Raw genomic sequence first — 22,752 nt, 5'->3', positions numbered from 1 at the left:
TTTGGCTAATAGTTCTTGTCAATTGTTGAGGGCACAAACACGAGGTAGATGGTACAGATTTACAACTGAGCAGCTTCCTGGTAACTGACAAATTTGGTGTTTGTGCTCGCCTCTCTTCACTTTCTTCCAAAAAACGTTCTCATGAAGAAAGAAACTTATTCAGAACATTTGATCTTTTAAATAACCTTGTGATTACTTATCAGTTTTAATCTTGATTGATTTAATAAACATGATTTTTTTGTCTCAATAAATGCGCTCAAGTTAACATGGTAACATTGTCTTCCAACATGCAATGCGATAGGCACTAACAGCTTCAAGTAACGCTTAACGTTAAATACCCTATTTCAACACTATGGGATAGACCAGTTGAAAATCAGTATTTTATAATTTTTCGTGGGGTTGGGGGTAACCCCTCCCCCCCATACAGCTGGTTAGTATCTGATTGATAAATTATCAGAAATTTTCCCAAACTATGAAATTGATGACACTCCTGAAAGAAACATGTCGTCTGATAATGATAATACCGGATTAATATCGTCTTAGAAAGATAATATCGGATTAATATCGTCTGAGAAGGATAATATCAGATTAATATCGTCTGATAAGGATAATATCTATATTAATGGCATTTTATTCAACCAAACACTTCACTTTATTACAAAAAAGAAATAGACTGGCATAAAAAAAGAAATAAATCTTAAAATGGCAAACTTGAAAAGGAATGTTAAACTGGTCCGACCATATTCCCTAAGAGAGACTCATAATCTTTCAGAACTTCTTTGAGGGGCATCCATGATGTGTACAAGCAATATGTGGCAGCTAATATTCCAAGGCCACCGATAGTACGAACCGCATTGCTAACCACCTGCAAATAGTGATGAAATCAGTTTCATTCGTCTCTCAGAAGTCTTGCAATATCTCAAGAATAGCTAAGAGTGTTTAGGTTGAAACTTTCAGGATTCTTTGAACTAAATCACTTATATACTTGCCGCGTTCAACAGAACTTATTGCAATAACTTCCTGAAGACACGTAGTTAATGTTCTCTATTGAACGCGGTTTGAACATCAAAATGAATTTCTTGATGAAAAAAAAACAAAAAAATTTGTTCTTAATAAAAATAAAAAAAAACAAATCTTTCAAACTCATAGAAAGTTTAAAAATAAATAAAATCCTGTTAACTCATACCAAAGATAAATATATTAAGAATTTTCTATCTGTAGAAGGACGAATTGCAACTTATGAAGCTCCGAAGCAAAATAAGCAGATGACTAATTGCCATTGCTTTCAATAAGTGATTCAATAATTACAGTTTGTCTATTAAGTGTCAAAAATAAAATAAATAATTAGCAATAAGCTTATTGAATGCGTGGACTATGTGCATCCAGGCTGTCAAAGAGGCGTGTATGAAACACTTCAGGAAGTTCAAAGTCTATGAGCAAGGTTGGCTATCTAATATCAAAACATAGAAGTTTTGAGCTATTACACTTTGAAGTCATTCAGCAAACACACGCAAAAATTATTATATTTATTGTTGTACAATTGATTTGAATCGAAAATACCTATTGGTCTTCTCAGAGGTCATCAATCAACATTCATACAATCCACAGCCGTACTTAGTAAATCCAACTACAGATTAATATGGACCAAAGATTTTTTTACTTTGAAGGACCGTAATTATTACCATTTTATTACTAAAAATGTTAAGGTGTTAAATTTTCAGAAGCATATTCTCTTATTTTCACAATTGTGCATAGTAATAATCTCGAGAACGCTTTGAGCAGGGAGTTATAAATTCTCTGACAATATACCAAGAGAAGGCTCTAAGTACCTCCATCGTGATACCGATTGTGTCCTGTTGAGTGATACTACTGCTTTCCCTGAGGATAAGTATATTATCAATGGTATTTCTTTATGGTATGAAGCAATGATGTTTCACAAATGTGCATCTATGGAATGGGCAAATTGTCGAAGAAACTTTAATTGTCTGAATGTCAAGAATTGACGACATTATGGTCATATATTGCGTCCCACAGACCTCGGTGTCCCACCAGCATTGACGCATTAGACTTTCTCTGGCTTATAAATTCCTCTGGTTAGACTACTTCCTCTGGCTTATAAATAACACATTTCGGTAAAAACTTATCTTTAGAAGAACGATAGACTAGCCTTTGCTAAATGTAGCATATTTTAAAAATGTTCAAGCCTTAGTTCATTTGTTTACAACACATCTGCAGCTAAAAAAAAAACACGAAATAAGACATTCCCCCTAGTCGTCTCTATGGCTGAAAACAGGGAAGAGGAAAAAGAAAAAAATCAGGCGATAAAGGACTTCAGAAACCGGCGAAAAAAAATTTCAAGAAATAAAGAAAGGTGACAACTCCCTTCTTACATATGCAATCTATACCCTTAAGAATAGAATGCTTGTATTTTTGGGGAATTTCTCAAAAACCCTAGCTGCAAAAAAATTGTACAAAGCAAGCTGGTGGTGCATGAAGCTCCAATATGTAAAATGAGCTCAGAAGTTCGTTTTATGCCCTATATTGGCTATTTTCTTAAAAATACAGGAGTCTTCACTGAAGAACAGGGTGAAATATTTTATTAGGGTGATTTTAAGAGACGTGAGGAAGATGACTGATTGTTGTTGAACGATGGAGAGACCAAAATAGGACACTAATTTGGATTGACATAAAAGACTTGGTATGAAGCTTAAAATGGTAGGTTCCTGGGCTGAGTTGACCCTAAATTGCGAAAAAAGGTTAGGGGAATGTGCCTCAAATAATAGTGCCCCAAAAAGAGTAATTTTTGCCAAATTTTGTTGCAGCGATTGAATGGTGTTGAATGGTGAGTTCATTCATTGATTGGTGACAAGAAAAGGTTTTGCAAAAACAATGGACCTAAAATGGTGTTCAAATATCGAGAATAATTTTTTTTTACTAGTAATAAGTACAAATAAATACACTTGGCTCGCCAAAAATAAGTGTATTTATTTTAAATTTTGATTTTGTTGGCAAAAAACAACAATGCGTGGTCTAATGTTATGGAAGCCATTTTTAGAATATCTTAAGCTCGGGAATGTATAATTCAGCAAAAAAAAAAATCATTTGCTGAAAAAGAATTGTAGACCATTAACCCCAGCTGCTTCTCAACGAATTCAACCAGAACTAATCTTAGTGGATATTCAGGTTTACTATCATGGCTACAGTGGAAGCTGCAACCTAGTAAAAGACAAACCACGGCCCATAGTAACCAAGAAAAAGTTGTAAAAAAAAAACAAGCAAGCAAGAAAAAACTGTTATTTCTAGCTGATTTAGGAATGGTAACTTGTTTCGATTAGTGTTTAATAGTACAATGTTGTTTTGAATAGCAATTTATGGTAATCTCGAACAATAGCCAAGAACCCCTATAACTTGGCGCCTGATTGAAACAAAAAGTACGCCATTGGAATCGCAATGGCTAAAAACAGCCTAAAACCCCTATAACTTAGCGTCGAATTGGAACAAAAGTACACCATTGGTATTGCCATGCCCGAAAATAGCCTAAAACCCCTTTTACGTGGCGTTGAATTGAAACAGAAAGTACGCCATTGGAATTGCCATGGCCGAAGATTTACATTTACGAGGAAATCCGCAAAAATTCGGGGATTGTGGAAGCCTTGAACAGAAGGCAACTGAAGAGTGATGAGCCAAAAGTAATGGAGGAGAGAGATGATACCAAGCTCTGAGTTGCCATTCTTGGGAGACATCTGACAGTTTATAAGCGGCTCCATAATTTCTGTGTTGTTTTAAAATCATTTTTCTGTGAATAGGCAGCGCAGCAGCAAAGTACACCTAGTACTTAGACGATAAATCACATCAGTCCAGTTTTTGTTAAGAAAAAGCATCGCTCACTTTTTTTTGCGCCCCTCAGCATTGTGCACCCTAGGCCCGGGCGTAAATCCTGGTTGTAAATGCACAACTGTTTGAAAGAACAGTATGCAGTGTGGCCCAATTTAATTTCAGCTGCAACTACAACATCATTCAACTGACCCTTACGTTAAAATAGCCTTTTGGTAAAAAGCTAAGTAAATTCACGTTAATGAAAATTATAGATATTATTTTGAATATTTCATTGCCATTACCTCGTCCTGCCACTTCTTATTTTGAATGCAATGATGGTATCGCATTCTGGAGAATGTCACCGATGTATAGAGAGGAACCCATCGCTTGGGAAGCAACCAATGAAGGCCGTCGTCCAACTTCTTCCGCAAACGAAATGAAAGGTGATTAACAAGGTCTCTCATCTAGAAGAAAAAGTAATTATTTCCAAACTTTACATTTTTATATCAGTTTGAAAAACTTACTATGAAAATTATACATTTTTATATTTATTTTACATTTGCTATCGTTTTTTGTATTGATATTTATTATAATGTTTATATTATTTAATAAGTAACGCCAAGAAAGGGAGGACGTCCCGTTTACTGAAAGATAAACTATTGTAAATTTGATACACAATAATTAATCTTAAAATATCCCATTATTGACAAGGTACAACATTTTTTCTCTACTTTTTATATTTATGTCGGCTCAAAAAATAGACCTTGAAAACGATATATTTATTACATTTATGTAATTTTTTTTATTATATTTATGCTCACTACATTTACATTAAATCTATACTATTCCCTAATCGATGTCAAGGAAGGAAAGACATCCCCTTAAACGAAAGATTATCTTTTTGGAAATTTGATACAATGTGAATAATCCCAAAATATCATGTTATTGACATGTTGCAATTTAATATGCTTGTTCCTGTCCTAAAAAACTTTCTAAGGATTCTCACCACCCCGTGTTTAGCCTGTGCAAGTTTTCACTTTTCCTACAAAGAGGTAAGTTAATAGAACAGAGCCACGTCTGTCATAGAGTTTAAACTTGACTGAGAGTTGACATTTCGCTCTTTAATGTTGATCAAATAAAAAACAAAAATTTCAACTGAAAGTTAGGAGCAACATTAAAACTGAAAACGAACAGCAATTATTTCCCATATTTGTAGGGTTACCTCCTCAATCCCTTGCTCTTCAAACTAAAGTTCTTTAATACTTTCAAAAAAGCTTTTCATTCTAAATAAATAACACTTGTGTTTCAGGAGTTATTCTTCAGAAGCGAGACAAAAATTCAAACTTTAGCAGACAAATTGAGGTATTAACAAGGGAGCAAACTCCCTAATATCTGGAATAACTTTTGTTGGTTTTAAATTTTAATTTTGCTCTTTATTTTCAGTTGAAAAAACTTGTTTTTCAATTAATTTCTGATCGTTTTTCAAATAATGACGGGAAATCAAGCTTCCGTCCATGGAAAATTCCACACCCCAGAAGAAAATTCCTCTTCACACGTAAAATACCCCTACTCCTCCTCCCAGAAAATACCCCCCCGAACAATGTCATCCTCGCTAAAAATAATCGCCAGAAAAATTTTTCGCCTGAAAATCCTCCTTAGAATTCGGAACAGGCACAGTCACCTGAATCAGAATCTAAGTCTGAAGAAGATGAGCTAGAATTACAAGCAATCCTACGGAAGACCGTCTCAGTGACTATGTAAGTGACTGAATGTTCTGCTATTATGATTCAGTGCGTAGTTAATCAAAGTTATTAAAGTGTTACAAACTTCTTTTTACTTGTTTTTGGTGGTTGTATAAGAAATAAAAAATAACATGTATATGATAGAAGAATATACTTATTCACTACAATAACTGGAGCTAACATGAGCATGTCATGACTAAAAAAAAGACAAAAAACAAAGATAAAAAAGAAATACCAGCAGAAAATATTAAAGCAGCATGTGCTGCTTCAAGATCAATAAATTAAAATAAGTCATCAATAAAATTAATATGTCAAGAGTCAATTTTCATGGTTAAAATAGCAACTGCTCATACAGAATATATCAGAACACTAAAAATACAAATGATTGGTACATTCAAAAGCAGTCACAGGCAAAAACCTGAGATAAAATACATCGAAAGTTAAATATTTGTCGAGGTACTATTGTTAAAATACCATGTAAAATATGGGACAAATATCCTTTGGCACTAGAGGCTGGGTAAGCCATTAACCGTGGACAGTTTTTTTTTATTTGTCGGGATCTTGAGACTGGTCCTTCAATGGAGAAGGGGAGGGGCTCTCAAGGTTGGTTAGTAGACCACAATGAGCTGAGGAATTCAAATAGTTTAGTCCATATTGATCTGCTGACTTGTTTCTACGACTATCAAGTGAATTCAAGTTGAGCTGTTTCAGTGCATCATCTTATACTGAGTAGTTGTGTCGAAGTGCCAAATGATGTGAGGAACGTGGCTGAATATGGCTATTTAAATAATATAGTATTTCTTAGGTTTAAATATAGAAAAAAAATTACTAATATGATTTTACTCCCAAATAATAATAAGTTTGAATTTGTTGTCATTTTTTATGATATATTTTTTTCTTCTCTCTTTTTTTTACAAAATGGACGTCCTAAATCAGGCACGGTTCAATTGCTAAGGTATTTCCCTAGGCACAAGATTACCAAAGGGATAAACTATACCATTATTTTCATTTGAATTGACTTTAATTGCCGATTATTTCTCAAATTATGTCTGTAATCCCTCTTTGTGTAACATTTCGTCCAGAAATCATTCCAATCCCCGCGGAGATCTTGCCTTTCTTGGAAAAATCCTCCACGAAATTCCAACCCCGCTGAAAATTTCCCCCGGAATATCTCAATATGTTAAATTTAGTTGACAAAACAAACTAAGACAAATAAAAAGAATTCCACATAGGGATTCTGGCAAATGCCTCCAGTGTAAAATTTCCTGTACTTAACGGTTATATGATAAACACTCAAAAAGTGAAGTAAATGAAATAAAACAAAATATCATGAAAATATATTACTTTAGTAGCAAAATTATGAAAACTAACACATAGAATTACGGAAGAGCGCAGTATATTAAATATGTAACCTAAACTAGCCTAAACTAACATAACCTAACTTAGGTACCCTTTTTGCCCCTCAACCCCGAAAAACCTATTTAGAAGTTTAAAGAGTTAGAAACCCCTGTTTGCCTAGTGAGCCAAAGGTATTGTCTTTTTGAAATAAGTTGCTCGACTAGTTTTTGTCTTATGAGCGTGTCACAAAATATCGAGTGTTTATTATAAAACTGATAAGCACTATTTCCTCACGAAAGCTCACCCCCGTAAACTTTCCTCCCCAAGGAAAATTCTTATCATAGAAATCCCACCTCACAAAAAAATACTTTTTAATACTTCCTAATAGAAAATACTATAAGTAAATTACTGGTAATCTTTGTAATTTACAGCCCTTTCCCCAGGAGCTGTGGGGTTCATATTATCCCCAAAGACATAGTTCTTGGGTCTCTCAACTATACTCGACGAAATGGCTATCTAAAAATTTAGACCGGACAACTTAGGGGAAAAAGACCGTGGGAGGGGGGCAAAGAGCAATTCAAACTTCAATTGATAATTCACCGAAAAACTTAATTTCGGTAATATCGAGTCATCAGTTTTCTGAAAATCACAAAAATTGACTTTGGTTAATTTAACATTGAACACTTACTTGACAAATCATTTTGTGATGCAGTGTGAAAATTTAAGGCATCTTAAATAAGACTGAACTCTCCGCAACCCACAGCCTGTTTAATACCTAGGCTATTTGACGCTTATTTTATACGTGGCCAATATCTACCTCAGTATATACAGCCTAATTGATAACAATAAATTAGCCATAATTCCACTATATTAAACTGCATACACACTAAGAAAGCCTTTCTTGAATACTTGATGCTATATGATAAACAATCTAACAGAAAGTCATGATACAACTAAAAAGTATTAAAAGTTATGACACAGGTTTTTTCAAAAACTTCAACAATTTTATTAAAGAAAGGCCAATTGCAATTATCACATTCCCTCTCTATGATACAAGAAATAAACAATCCAAAAGAGAAGGACTCTTTTAAGACCGTATGAAGTCAAGCTTACACTGTCTTGAATAAGTTCTCAAGTATTGCAATTATTTTGTTCTTTGAATTAAAATCAGGCCTATTCGTATGCAGGGGCGTCAATTTCCGAAAATGTAGGGAGGGGGTGTATTATTCAAAATTTAGGAGGAGCAATTTTGTTACATTCGATTTTTTTTTTTTTTTTACCAAATTACGTGCTTTTCAATGAAAATACCAAGAGATCATTTTTCAAATTTCAGTGAGGGGGAATCTAATGGGGGTCAAAATCTAAAGCTTCCTCCCCAATTGACGCGCTTGTAAAGACAGATTAATTTCAACATATCTTTGAGGAAGGAAAATGGATAAAAACTGGCAAATTGCTTGAAAACTTTTGGAAATAATGGAAAAGTTGCACGATTCTGGGGGAGTAGACCCGGAAGTTCCTTCCCGTCCGTCCTTGTGTGCCTGTTCACACTAAAAGGATTTATAAGGCATGTTAAGAGAAGAACAAATACATACCTCTATGTAGTTGTACATTGCTAGGTCACATATGGCCTCGGCATCTGGATTTCTAAATTGGGAAAATTCTGGCAGTACTTTTCCCAAGTCGTTGTCATGCTTGTCCAATAGCTGATTAAATATAAAACAGTCTTCCAATCCCTGGTAAAAAAAAATTAGATTTAATTAGTTGGTATACATTATTTTATACAATTATTTGATATAAATTACTTGATATATAGTGTCTTAATACTGGTAGGAGGAATGGAGTTTATAGGGCCCACGATGAATAAACAAACGTCTAAGTCTCGTTTAGGTTAGGAAGGTATTAATAGTAGAATTACAATTGCAGACTTAAGCCTTTACAGAATTTTATTGAAGACTTTATCCACATTTATAAATAGTATTTAGATGAATTTTGTTCTAAGCAGCGCAGCGAAGGCTATGGAAGAAAATAATATTAAAGAGAAGGTAAATTTCACCTAAACTTAGAATATACAGATGATTTAATGATAACCAAACCTGCCCTTGAAGCTTTTGAGACTCCAGGGTGCCAGAGTAGATTTGGAAATATATTTCCAAACCTATTTTGAGAATTTCAACATACAGAAATTTTGTTAAAATGAGCCATTAAACAGCTCTATATTATGATGATTAAATGCTTACAATTATGAAGTCATTTATCAATCTTGAACATGAAAATGCAGTTTTCTCGTAGAAAAGATTTTATATTAAAAATTATTCTTGTTAATTACAAAAGATTTCTAAATACGAGCGATTTTCTTTACAATGAGCCAATAAACAGCTTTAAATTATGTTTCAGTGCCCCGCCAGCTATGGCGGAAAGAACGGAAAGAGCGGAAAGTTCCAAAACAAACATTTTGGAAGTTTTAAAAGAAACTACGTATGCCTAAGATATATGACCATAAGACTTCTAAAGCTCTAAAATCTGCATTAAACCTATTTAGTTGATCCATGGGAGCAAACAAACAACTTTTTGGGGTAAAGAAAGGGGTTGGTTTTAGGCGGCTTTACTCCAGTGAAGTAAGGGTGTGTGCCTAAGTGAAAAAAAAATATTTTAAAGCCTAAACATTTTAGACTGTCAATGGTACACCCACTCCCACACGTTAATGTATATGCTCATCTGTAGCGAGGGTACACCCACTACCCCTATCACCATCTCCAAGATTTCTCAAAACATTAAACATTATCTAGTTTGCATTATGATTTAGTAGTGGTTGAAGCGTCTAAACGGAGGTTTGGTCTTTTCTAGCCCTTCCCAGCACTAATTCTGGCTCAGTTCAAGGTCTATAGGTGAGTGTTCACTTATAAATTTAAAGCACTTACAGCATTCATTCCTTGTCCATAGAAAGGCACAATGGCGTGTGAAGCATCACCCATAATCACACATGTGGAGCCAACGTGATATGGGCTGCACTAAAAAAGAAATAGCGCCTATAAATTTCAGACTGTGAAGTTTGCTTCTCATATAATGTGAGAAGTCTGAATGAAGAAATGAATTTCTGAAGAAGTACAAAATTTGTTAAAAAAGCATCCAAAGAAAAATTCTATGAAAGTGAAATGGAGTTAAGAAAAAAACATTGAAAAAGTTGAATTTCAAGCGTCCTCTTTGAGTAAGTACATGCAAAACATGCATTATGAATTAAATGCATCATTTAGAAAGAATCATTTGAAGAAATATAGTGAAACGACATAAACACCTTCTGTAGGGTGATAAACATGACTAGTAAAGTAATAGCCATAAATCACATAGAATTTATCATTGAGCAGAGGCTAGTTCAGAGGCTGAGTACATTGAGCAGAGGCTGAGTTGGGCTGCATACCATTCGACAGACGAAAACAACGTTTCCTTACCACGTATAGTAAAGAAGGTGATTGACCCTTATTGGAAGAAAACTTCGGTTAAAGAAAACTAAGTTAAATGCCCCAAGTGATACGAAACATGCCCTCTCTTCAACAATTTATGAATTTTTATTAGGGTACTCCTGGGGCATAAAGTTTTTCTACTAGACATATTTCTGCCAATAGGTACAGGCAAATACTTGACATTGAGTCCTATTCACGTTACCAGCATCTGTAGATATTTCATCTCGATTATCTTAGCTAAAGGAAAAGAATTTACTATATAGTCTAATAAAAATCATGTTTTATATTGTTAGAAAGTTTTAATGTTTAAAGTGCTTATTTTATACTTTACGGTAAACTTTAGTAATTCATTAAAGCAAAATATTGCCATCAACATATTTAAGGCTTGCTGGTTACTTTAATAGGTGAGGAATCCGTCAGCTGTCCAATTATGCATGTCAAATGTTCCTTATCAAGCTTGTAAGCCATACTCAATTATACTTGTCAATCATCATACTTGTCGATCATATTTGTCACATTTTAGCTCTTTTCATTCAAAGTTATGCATTCAAATCGTAAGTACCACTAAAAAACCTCCCTGAAATTGTAAAACCAGTAGCTTTGTTTTAACTAAGATTTAAATGAGAATGTTTCTCATTTTCAGGTTTTTATTAATTTCTTAACCTTCTTGCTTACCAGGAAGGGAATCTCCCTGTCAGTAACATAATCACAGCTTAGATACCAATACAGTTATGAAAACTCGATTTATTTTTGGGACACAGTGCACGATAGCGATGATAGCGGCTGGAGACAGATAACTGGTATTGCAAACTGATATAGCGGAAAGTAGTAGGTAAAACATATGCAACAAAACAAAATTGCATTCCCGTCTATGGTGTTGCAGTACGATCTACGCGTCAGAGCGTGGGCTTGGAGGAGGTGCCAAGTTCAGAGCTCTGTACCAAAAGCTTCTCATGGGTAAGATAGGAGTTTTCATAACTGTATTAGTGTCTAAGCTGTGACCATAATCCATATTACAACTTAATCACCTAAATAGATATCTGATAATAGAGAAAAGAAATCAGAACATGCGAGTAAGCGAGCAACCAACAAGTATCAAATATGAATGGTGGCAACAAATCTACGATCTTAACAAGTTTTCCCCTGTATTCTTCATAAACCTAGAAAGAAACTTTGGAAAATCTTGCTGGTTGGCATGATATAAAAGGGCACAGATCTTATGAAAACCAAGATTGTCAAAAGTCTAATATGAATGAAAATGTCAATGACTCATACATCAGATGCAAGACACGCTCATTCATGTGCTAATTTACTGGGTATATACATAGGCCCTGTTCATACATGTTGATAGCACTTGAACATCCTTTTTTAACGCTGAAAATTACCATTTATTCGGTTATATATCCCTAAACGTCCCAGTTTAAACCAGCTTCAGAAAGCTTCCTGTCCCTGAAGTTACTTTTTGACTACCAAAATAGGCATAACTTTCCCCTTGGGTAATCCTAAAAAAAATTCAGAAGGCTAGGGTCTGAAACAATATTTTTCGCCAGAAAAGAGTCGTTGCTTCCTCAAATATTACAAGGTGTTAGACATTTTGTATATTTCTGGCAAAAAAAAACAACATTTTTAAAAGAAAGTTGAAAAGAAACTACGTATGCCTAAAATATATGCCCATAAGATTTATAAAACTCTAAAATCTACATAAACAGCCAGTGAAAAAATTGAAAATTATGCAAATATTTTGGTCAAGACCTTTGCTTGACCGTCCTCAGTGCAGAATAAACTGAAAAAAAAAAAAAACAATTTAAACCAAAACACAAAACTAAAATATGATGACCCTTTCTCAGTGACGGTGAAAGGGTAATTGAATTAAAAACACAAAAAAATGACATTTCACAGTTTCATCTTACTTACACCACTCAAACCACTTACTTACACCACTTAAAGGCTAATCGCTTTCCAGGTAGATTATTATCAGACATGTGTTTTGTGAGAAGTTTATTAACATATTCTAAGAAAAATCAAATAAGCTCATACCTTGTGACGGCGTAGTGGATGACGCTGAGGTTTCCAATCTAAGGTTTCTTGGTTCAATCCTGCGTTTCACAAGGAAGAATCCTAATGCAAATGTTTTCATAATTTTTTTTTCTTGTTTTGAATCATTTTCTAATACCTGTTTATGTCTGGCTGAAGAAGACAATTTTGCTATCCGCCGTAATTTTAGTTTTTTTTTTCTTTACCTTTGACCGAAGATATAAGACGGGAGCAAATTAAACCTATTTAGCTAATCCATAGGAGCAAACAAACAAATTCCGGGGGGAAAAAATGGGGTTAGGTTTTCGGTGATTAGGTTTTAGGTGATTTAATTTGATGTGGATGCTAAATTACTTATGGGTGAAACACCTTTTGCGTACAGTAGTGGGTACTAAATATTATTTTACATCAGCATTGGTAAAATAATGAAACCAGAGTTCGGATGATGGTACGAATTATGGTGATTTAATTCGATGTGGCGGATTGCAAAAAATCGTTGTTAGCTACTAATTCTGCAAAGATTTTTTTTTCAGCATATTTGTGGAAAAACGTGAATCACATTCGTTGACATATTTAAAGACTTACGGAAAACTCACGCGGATTATAAAGATGGAAACTGTAAAAATTGATAATCGTAATGAGATTTCAAGATTAATGATCAACAAAAGCCACAAAAATCGCCAATAAGATAAGATTCAACGTTCCCACAGTCTGCGGATTGCGAAAAATCGTTGCGAGTTACTGATTCCGCAAAGATTTTTTGTAGCAATTTTGCGGAAAAACGTAATTCGCGTTCGTTTACCAATTTAAAAACTTGCAGAAAACTCATGCGGATTATAAAGATGGAAAATATAGAAAAATTTTATAATTGTAATTACATTTCAAAATTACTGATCAACAAAATCCACAAAAATCACCATAATAAGATAAAAATTCAACGAGTTAAGGCGTGGCAACAAGCTACTAGGGAGACTGAACTGTCAGGTCAGCAAATGACTGGAATTTTTGAAAAAACATGTGCAATAGAAGCTGTAGGGGGGATAATCATCCTAAGATCTTCTAGCTTGTTTACCTTGCACTTATTCTGCATGCGGTTTTCCCGCATTCAAAATGTGTTTCTCTGGAAAAACTTCAGCGATCTTCTCACATTGAGATCGCGGTTATCGTATTCCGCTTATCCGCAATCCACAGCGTGGGTTCTCCACAAGAAGGTAATTCACAATGTGGGGACGAAGGGTAAGTAAAGTATTTAATCGATCGATTGTGTGACAATCTATGTTTTGAGATAAAACAATTTACAAAGAGATTATGGAAATAAGAGGTACTTACTTTAACAGATATCATTGGTGATGGCTTTGTAGCAAAGAAATCCTTTACTAGTTTTTCCTTGCCAATTAAGGGAATAGTGTCCCGATAGTGAATTTCAAAGAAATCTATCAGCTTAGAAGGTGTGTCTAGAGAGTCGAATATTTCTTGTGGCATAAATAATGTCACCGTCCAAGATTTGTCTTGATTCGGCAAAGCAATCATCATGAACTGTCCACGCGGCCAGATGTGAAGATGGTTCTCTGGCATCTTGAACTGCACAGAAATAAAACTTAAAGTGACAACTTAAAAAAAATTGTAGGCGGGAGCTCCATTAGAGAGCAGGCCACAAGAGCAGATTATTCCACTCGAAATATACAAAATTTAAAAAAAAAACCTGCACCATAAAGGGAAGAATTTTTTCTATCGGAATAAGAAAAGGGCTTTTTTAAGGTCTTGATCTCTCAAAAAAAGTTAAATACAAAAACAAGTTCTTTCAGCTGAAAGTAAGGAGCACCATTTAAAGTAAAAACTAACAGGAATCATCCTGTATATTGGGGGGCACACCTTCTCCTCAATACCCCACTCTTCAAGTTAAAATATTCTCGAAAATTTAAAAGAGGTTTTTCTCTAATTAAACGGCCCTTGTGTTTCAGGAGTCATTCTTAAGGAATAGGAACTGGGACAAAAATTCCGACTCGAGCACAAAGAGCAAGGTGAGGAAGGGGGCAACACCCCTCATATAAAGAACAATTCCTGTTCATTTTAAGTTTCAATGTTGCTCCTTACTTTCAGTTGAAATTATTTTTTTCTAATTGTTTTTCAAGCAATGCAGCGAAATCCAGCATCCCTCCATGGGAAATTTCCTCCCCTCACAGAAAATTCTTCAAAGTTCCTACCACATAAAATACCCCCCTTCCAGAATATTCCTCGCAGACAATTCCATCCTCACAGAAATTCCCCCAGGGATATTTCCCCCTTAAAAATTCTCTTTAACATTTTTTAATTTAAAAAAGAATTCAATTCCTAATCATTTTTCGAATCATGTCGGATATCTGCACTCCGTAGAATTTTTTCTTGGAAATCCTCCCTACCCCCAGGGGGAAGTTGTTCATACGGAAAATTTATCCGTGGATAATTTTTTTCCGCTGAAAATTTCCCAAACCTATGGAAATCCCATCCTACAGAAAATCCCAACCCCACTCAAAAGTTCCTCCAGAACATTTTTACATGTTAAATTTAGGCAGCAAAGACAACGTAAGACAAACAAAAAGAATTTGGCAAAGAAATGCTGTTACGTTCCCCCCACATAAAATTTCATATGAACAGCTCACCCCCAGAAACATCCATCCCTACGGATAATTTCTATCGAAGTTAATTCCCCCAAATCGAAATTGCCCCTCTCCCCAGAAGAAAGATATGTGTATACTTTCCAGTGACAAATACCATACGTAAACAATGGGTAAATTTTGTAGCTTAGAGCCATTTCTCTAGGGCCTGTGGGGGGGGGTCAAGCTATCCCCAAAGGTATAGTTATTGGAACTTTCAACTATGCTGAACAAAATGGCAATCTCAGAATTTTGATCAGACGATTTTGTGAAAAAGGGAGCGTGGGCGAGGGGATAGCTGCCTACCCCTCCCAATCTTTTTGGTTAGTAAAGTGGCACTAGAATTTTCTATTTCCAACTAGCTGTTGAACAGTTCGTGGTAACGAACTGTAGTAAGAAGCAACCCGGCTCAATAGTAACCAAAACTCTAAAAAATAGAATTTTGATACCAATACCTACAACAAAAGAATCGCATTTTAATGCTGATTTTAAATATATAAGTTTCATCAAGTTTAATCTTACCCATCAAAAGTTACGAGCCTGAGAAAATTTGCGTTATTTTAGAAAATAGGGGGAAACGTCCCCTAGAAGACATAGAATCTTAACGAAAATTACACCATCAGATTCAGCGTATCAGAGAACCCTACTGTAGATGTTTCAAGCTCCTATCTACAAAAATGTGGAATTTTGTGTTTTTGCCAGAAGGCAGATCACGGATGCGTGTTTATTTGTTGTTTTTTTTTTTGTTTTTTTTTTTCCAGGGGTGATCGTATCGACCCAGTTGTCCTAGAATATTGCAAGAGGGCTCATTCTAACGGAAATGAAAAGTTCTAGTGCCCTTTTTAAGTGACCAAAAAAATTGGAGGGCACCTAGGCCCCCTCCCACGCTAATTATAAAAATAAGTTGTCTGTGGATCTGTGGATGGATCAGGTGACGTCATGTTTGTTCGCATATGACGTCTGAATTATTTCACACTAATACAAAAGAAGAAAAAAACTAAAAAAGGTAAAAACTACAAAAAAAAACTAAAAAGAAAAAAAAACTAAAAAAGCTAAAAAACTAAAAAAAACTAAAAAAAGGTAAAAATCTAATAACTAAAAAAAAACTGAAAAAAATAAAAAAAAGGCAAAAACTACAAAAAAAATAAAAACTAATAAAAAAACTAAAAAAGCTAAAAAACTAAAAAAACTAAAAAAAACTAAAAAAAGGTAAAAAACTAAAAAAAACTAAAAACTAAAAAAGAAAAAAACTAAAAAAAAGGAAAAAACTGAAAAATAAAAGAGAAAAAGAAAACTAAAAAAATATGAATAAATATATATAAAAATAAGTTGTTTGTGGGTTATGTCTGTCTGTCTGTCTGTCGAGTGACGTCGTGTTTGTCCGCATATGACGTCTGAATTATTTCACACTAATACAAAAAGAAGAAAAAAAACTAAAAAAGGTAAAAACTACAAAAAAAACTAAAAAGAAAAAAAAACTAAAAAAGCTAAAAAACTAAAAAAAAACTAAAAAAAGGTAAAAAACTAAAAACTAAAAAAAAACTGAAAAAACTAAAAAAAGGCAAAAACTAAAAAAAAACTAAAAACTAATAAAAAAACTAAAAAAGCTAAAAAACTAAAAAAACTAAAAAAAGGTAAAAAACAAAAAAAAACTAAAAACTAAAAAAGAAAGAACTAAAAAAAAGGAAAAAACTGAAAAATAAGAGAAAAAGAAAACTAAAAAAATATTAATAAATATAAAAAATATAAATATAAATATAATATAAATTAGCAATCAACAAAGCACCGAGACACAAATGACGACCGGGACACAGGGAGTATAAATGACGACCAGGACATAAGTAAAAAAAAAAACTAAAAAACTAAAAAAATGGTAAAAACTACAAAAAAACTAAAAACTAATAAAAAAACTAAAAATCTAAAAATCTAAATAAACTAAAAAAGAAAAAAAAGAAAAAAGGAAAAAAATAAAGGAGAAAAACAAAACTAAAAAACGAATGTATATACAGACCGGGACACCGGGATACAAATGACGACCGGGACACAGGGAATATAAATGACGACCGGGACACAGGGACACAACTACAATGGGGACGCCGGGGGGCACAGGGGAATATAAATGACGACCGGGACACCGGGACACAAGGAATATAAATGACGCCCGGGACACTCAAAGAGAAATCACAGACTGGAACACCGGGACACAAATGACGACCGGGACACAGGGAATATAAATGACGACCGGGACACAGGGACATAACTACAAAGGGGACGCCGGGGTGCACAGGGGGATATAAGTTACCTTCATCAATTATCTTTGAAAAGACAACAGTATTAAAAGAGATTGAATTTCTTAAAGAATAAAAAACTGGTAGCTTCAAAAATCTATCTATCTATCTATCTATATAAAAATAAGTTGTCTGTCCGTTACGGCTTGCTTGAAAAAATCAAATATCTTTGAAAAGACAACAGTATTAAAAGAGATTGAATTTCTTAAAGAATAAAAAACTGGTAGCTTCAAAAATCTATCTATCTATCTATATATATAAAAATAAGTTGTCTGTGGATGGATGGATGGATGGATGTGTGGATGGATGTGTCAGGTGACGTCACCTGAAAAAACTGGATTAGGTGACGTCAAAACTGAAAAAACTAAAAAAAGGCAAAAACTACAAAAAAAACTAAAAACTAATAAAAAAAATAAAAAAGCTAAAAAACTAAAAAAACTATAAAGGTAAAAACCAATAAAAAACTAAAAAAAAAACTGAAAAAACTAAAAAAAGGCAAAAACTACAAAAAAAAACTAAAAACTAATAAAAAAAGTAAAAAAGCTAAAAAACTAAAAAAACTAAAAAAACTAAAAAAAGGTAAAAAACTAAAAAAAATAAAAAATAAAAAAAAACTAAAAAAAAGGAAAAAACTGAAAAATAAGCTAAAATAAAGGTAAAAACCAATAAAAAACTAAAAAAAAAAAGGAAAAAACTAATAAATGACGACACTCAAAGAGAAAGCGACCAGGACAAAAAACTAAAAAAAAGGCAAAAACTACAAAAAAACTAAAAACTAATAAAAAAATAAAAAAGCTAAAAAACTAAAAAAACTAAAAAAAGGTAAAAAACTAAAAAAACTAAAAACTAAAAAAAAACTAAAAAAGGTAAAAACTAAAAGAACTAAAAAAGAAAAAAATAAATGACGACACTCAAAGAGAAAGCGACCAGGACAAAAGGAATGTTCGATTAGCAATCAACAAAGCACCGGGACACAGGGAGTATAAATGACGACCAGGACACAAGTAAAAAAAAAAATTAACAAAACTAAAAAGAAGGTAAAAACTACAAAAAAACTAAAAAGAAAAAAAAACTAAAAACTAATAAAAAAACTAAAAAATCTAAAAATCTAAATAAACTAAAAAAGAAAAAAAAAGGAAAAAAATAAAGGAGAAAAACAAAACTAAAAAACGAATGTATATACAGACCGGTACACCGGGATACAAATGACGACCGGGACACAGGGAATATAAATAACGACCGGGACACAGGGACACAACTACAACGGGGACACCGGGGGAAACAGGGGGATATAAATGACGACCGGGACAAAAAAAACTAAAAAGAAATAAAAACTAAAAACTAATAAAAAAAACTAAAAAATCTAAAAATCTAAATAAGCTAAAAAAGAAAAAAAAAGGAAAAAAATAAAGGAGAAAAACAAAACTAAAAAACGAATGTATATACAGACCGGGACACCGGGATACAAATGATGACCGGGACCCGGGACACAGGGAATATAAATGACGACCGGGACACAGGGACACAACTACAACGGGGACACCGGGGGAAACAGGGGGATAACCTGACAATCTATTTATATGCAAAGACAATGGGACAGCAAAGAATGTTGTATATTCGCAAGTTTTACGTAGTTAAAACCATATATATATATATATATCTATATTCACAGGTGGGACATAGGGACACAACTACAATGGCGCGTAACTATTATGGCGCGTAACGACTTACGCGCGCGGGGGGGCTTGGGGGGGGCGCGAAGCGCCCCCACCAACTAGGTGTTGGGGTGGCGCGAAGCGCCACCCCAACAGCTAGTATATCTATATATATATAAATAAGTTGTCTGTCCGTTACGCCAGATTATATTTTCTATATATATAAAAGAAAACAAACTAGAATGTAAAAACTGGAAATTGCATAAATATTTCGAAATATTTTGACAATAGATTAAAGTAATTCGAAAAAAGAAAAATGGTAAAAAACTAAAAAAAACTAAAAAGAAAAAACTAAAAAAAAAATTAAAAATTGAAAAAATAAAAAAAAGAAAAAACCCAAAAAGAAAAAACATAAAAAAATAAAAAAGATAAAAAACTAAAAAAAACTAAAAAAGCTAAAAAACTAAAAAAAAGAAAAAACTAAACAAACTGGGAATTGCACAAATATTTCAATATATTTTGACAATATATATAAAAATAAGTTGTCTGTCCATTACGCCAGATTATATCTTCTATATATATAAAAGAAAACAAACTAGAATGTAAAAACTGGAAATTGCATAAATATTTCGAAATATTTTGACAATAGGTTAAAGTAATTCGAAAAAACAAAAATGGTAAAAAACTAAAAACAAAACTAAATAGAAAAAACTAAAAAAAAAACTAAATAAAAAATTAAAAAAAGAAAAAAACTTAAAAAGGAAAAATGTAAAAAAAATAAAAAGGTAAAAAACTAAAAAGAAAAAAAAACTAAAAAAAACCTAAACAGCTAAAAAAAAAGAAAAAACTAAAAAAACTGGAAATTCCACAAATGTTTCAATATATTTTGACAAAAGATTAAGGTAATTCGAAAACCTTAAAACAGATACCCAAAATTTTGAGGTTTATTATCAATAAAAAGAAGAAACTTAAAAAAGAAAAACTAAAAAAGAAAAAAATAAGAAAAGAAAAAACTAAAAAAGAAAAAAAACTGAAATGAAACTGTATCTATATCTATCTATCTATCTATATATATAAAAATAAGTTGTCTGTGTGTGGATCTGTGGATGGATCAGGTGACGTCATGTTTGTCCGCATATGACGTCTGAATTATTTCACACTAATACAAAATAAGAAAAAAAACTAAAAAAGGTAAAAACTACAAAAAAAACTAAAAAGAAAAAAAAACTAAAAAAGCTAAAAAACTAAAAAAAACTAAAAAAAGGTAAAAAACTAAAAACTAAAAAAAACTGAAAAAGTAAAAAAAGGCAAAAACTACAAAAAAAACTAAAAACTAATAAAAAAACTAAAAAATCTAAAAAACTAAAAAAACTAAAAAAAGGTAAAAAACTAAAAAAAAACTAAAAAAGAAAAAAACTAAAAAAAGGAAAAGACTGAAAAATAAAAGAGAAAAAGAAAACTAAATAAATACGAATAAAAATACAAAAACTAATTAAAAACTAATAAAAAAAAATAAAAAAAGCTAAAAAACTAAAAAAACAAAAAAAACTAAAAAACCTAAAAAAAGGTAAAAACCAATAAAAAAACTAAAAACAAAAAAAGGGAAAAAATTAAAAATTTATTTCATATATATAAAAATAAGTTGTCTGTGTGTGGATCTGTGGATCTGTGGATCAGGTGACGTCATGTTTGTCCGCATATGACGTCTGAATTATTTCACACTAATACAAAATAAGAAAAAAAACTAAAAAAGGTAAAAACTACAAAAAAAACTAAAAAGAAAAAAAAAACTAAAAAAGCTAAAAAACTAAAAAAAAACTAAAAAAAGGTAAAAAACTAAAAACTAAAAAAAAAACTGAAAAACTAAAAAAAGGCAAAAACTACAAAAAAAACTAAAAACTAATAAAAAAACTGAAAAATCTAAAAAACTAAAAAAACTAAAAAAACTAAAAAAAGGTAAAAAACTAAAAAAAAACTAAAAACTAAAAAAGAAAAAAACAAAAAAAAGGAAAAGACTGAAAAATAAAAGAGAAAAAGAAAACTAAAAAAATATGAATAAAAATACAAAAACTAATTAAAAACTAATAAAAAAAAATAAAAAAAGTTAAAAAACTAAAAAAACAAAAAAAACTAAAAAACCTAAAAAAAGGTAAAAACCAATAAAAAAAACTAAAAACAAAAAAAGGGAAAAAATTAAAAATTTATTTCATCATAAGTTTTCAACTGATGAAATTACAGACCGGGACATCGGGACACAAATGACGACCGGTACACCGGCACATAGGGAATATGAATGACGACACTCAAAGAGAAAGCGACCGGGACAAAAGGAATGTTCGATTAGCAATCAACAAAGCACCGGGACACAAATGACGATCGGGACACAGGGAGTATAAATGACGACCAGGATATAAGTAAAAAAAACTAAAAAAAAACTAAAAAAAAGGTAAAAACTACAAAAAAACTAAAAAGAAAAAAAAAATAAAAACTAATAAAAAAACTAAAAAATCTAAAAATCTAAATAAACTAAAAAAGAAAAAAATAAAAAAGGAAAAAAATAAAGGAGAAAAACAAAACTAAAAACGAATGTATATACAGACCGGGACACCGGGATACAAATGACGACCGGGACACAGGGAATATAAATGACGACCGGGACACAGGGACACAACTACAACGGGGACGCCGGGGGGCACAGGGGGATATAAATGACGACCGAGACACCGGGACACATGGAATATAAATGACGCCCGGGACACTCAAAGAGAAATCACAGACTGGGACACCGGGACACAAATGACGACCGGGACACAGGAACAAAACTACAAAGGGGATGCCGGGGGGCACAAGGGGATATATAAATGACGATGGCGACACAGGGAATGGTAGATTAGCAATCACCATCAACAAAGCTCAAGGGCAATCATTAGAATCATGAGGTATATAGATCTGAATACGGATTGTTTTCCCATGGACCATTATATGTTGCATTTTCAAGAGTCGGTAAACAATCTATTTATATGCACAGACAATGGGACAGCAAAGAATGTTGTATATTCGCAAGTTTTACGTAGTTAAAAACATATATATATATATATATATATATATATATATATATATATATATATCTATATTCACAGGTGGGACATAGGGACACAACTACAATGGCGCGTAACTAATATGGCGCGTAACGACTTACGCGCGCGGGGGGGCTTGGGGGGGGGGGGGCGCGAAGCGCCCCCACCAACTAGGTGTTGGGGTGGCGCGAAGCGCCACCCCAACAGCTAGTATATATATATATATATATATATATATATATATATATATATATATATATATATATATATATATATATATATTCACAGGTGGGACATAGGGACACAACTACAATGGCGCGTAACTAATATGGCGCGTAACGACTTACGCGCGCGGGGGGGCTTGGAGGGGGGGGCGCGAAGCGCCCCCACCAACTAGGTGTTGGGGTGGCGCGAAGCGCCACCCCAACAGCTAGTATATATATATATATATATATATATATATATATATATATATATATATATATATATATATATATATATATATATATATATATATATATATATATAAATAAGTTGTCTGTGTGTGGATCTGTGTGTGGATCAGGTGACGTCATGTTTGTCCGCATATGACGTCTGAATTATTTCACACTAATACAAAAGAAGAAAAAAACTAAAAAAGGTAAAAACTACAAAAAAAACTAAAAAGAAAAAAAAACTAAAAAAGCTAAAAAACTAAAAAAAAACTAAAAA

The 22,752-nt window shown here is 32.8% G+C and overlaps 1 protein-coding gene across 1 annotated transcript in view; it reads right to left on the bottom strand.

Annotated features, from left to right (window-relative positions):
- Nucleotides 1-613: 613 nt before the first annotated feature.
- Nucleotides 614-22,752, bottom strand: part of LOC136027491 (kynurenine 3-monooxygenase-like) — a 54,940-nt gene continuing 32,801 nt past the window's right edge. Inside the window, exons 6-10 of the mRNA XM_065704805.1 lie at nt 13,718-13,969; nt 9,815-9,904; nt 8,489-8,629; nt 4,119-4,280; nt 614-865 (exon numbers count right to left, since the gene is read on the bottom strand). Coding sequence (XP_065560877.1) covers nt 725-865; nt 4,119-4,280; nt 8,489-8,629; nt 9,815-9,904; nt 13,718-13,969 — 786 coding nt within the window. The 3' untranslated portion in view covers nt 614-724. The remainder of the gene's footprint in view (nt 866-4,118; nt 4,281-8,488; nt 8,630-9,814; nt 9,905-13,717; nt 13,970-22,752) is intronic.

Source organism: Artemia franciscana, chromosome 1 (genome assembly GCF_032884065.1).
Source record: "Artemia franciscana chromosome 1, ASM3288406v1, whole genome shotgun sequence".
NCBI classification, from domain to species: domain Eukaryota; kingdom Metazoa; phylum Arthropoda; class Branchiopoda; order Anostraca; family Artemiidae; genus Artemia; species Artemia franciscana.
The sequence above is the reverse complement of the archived record's forward strand: the minus strand, read 5'-3'. Positions and strand labels throughout refer to the sequence as shown.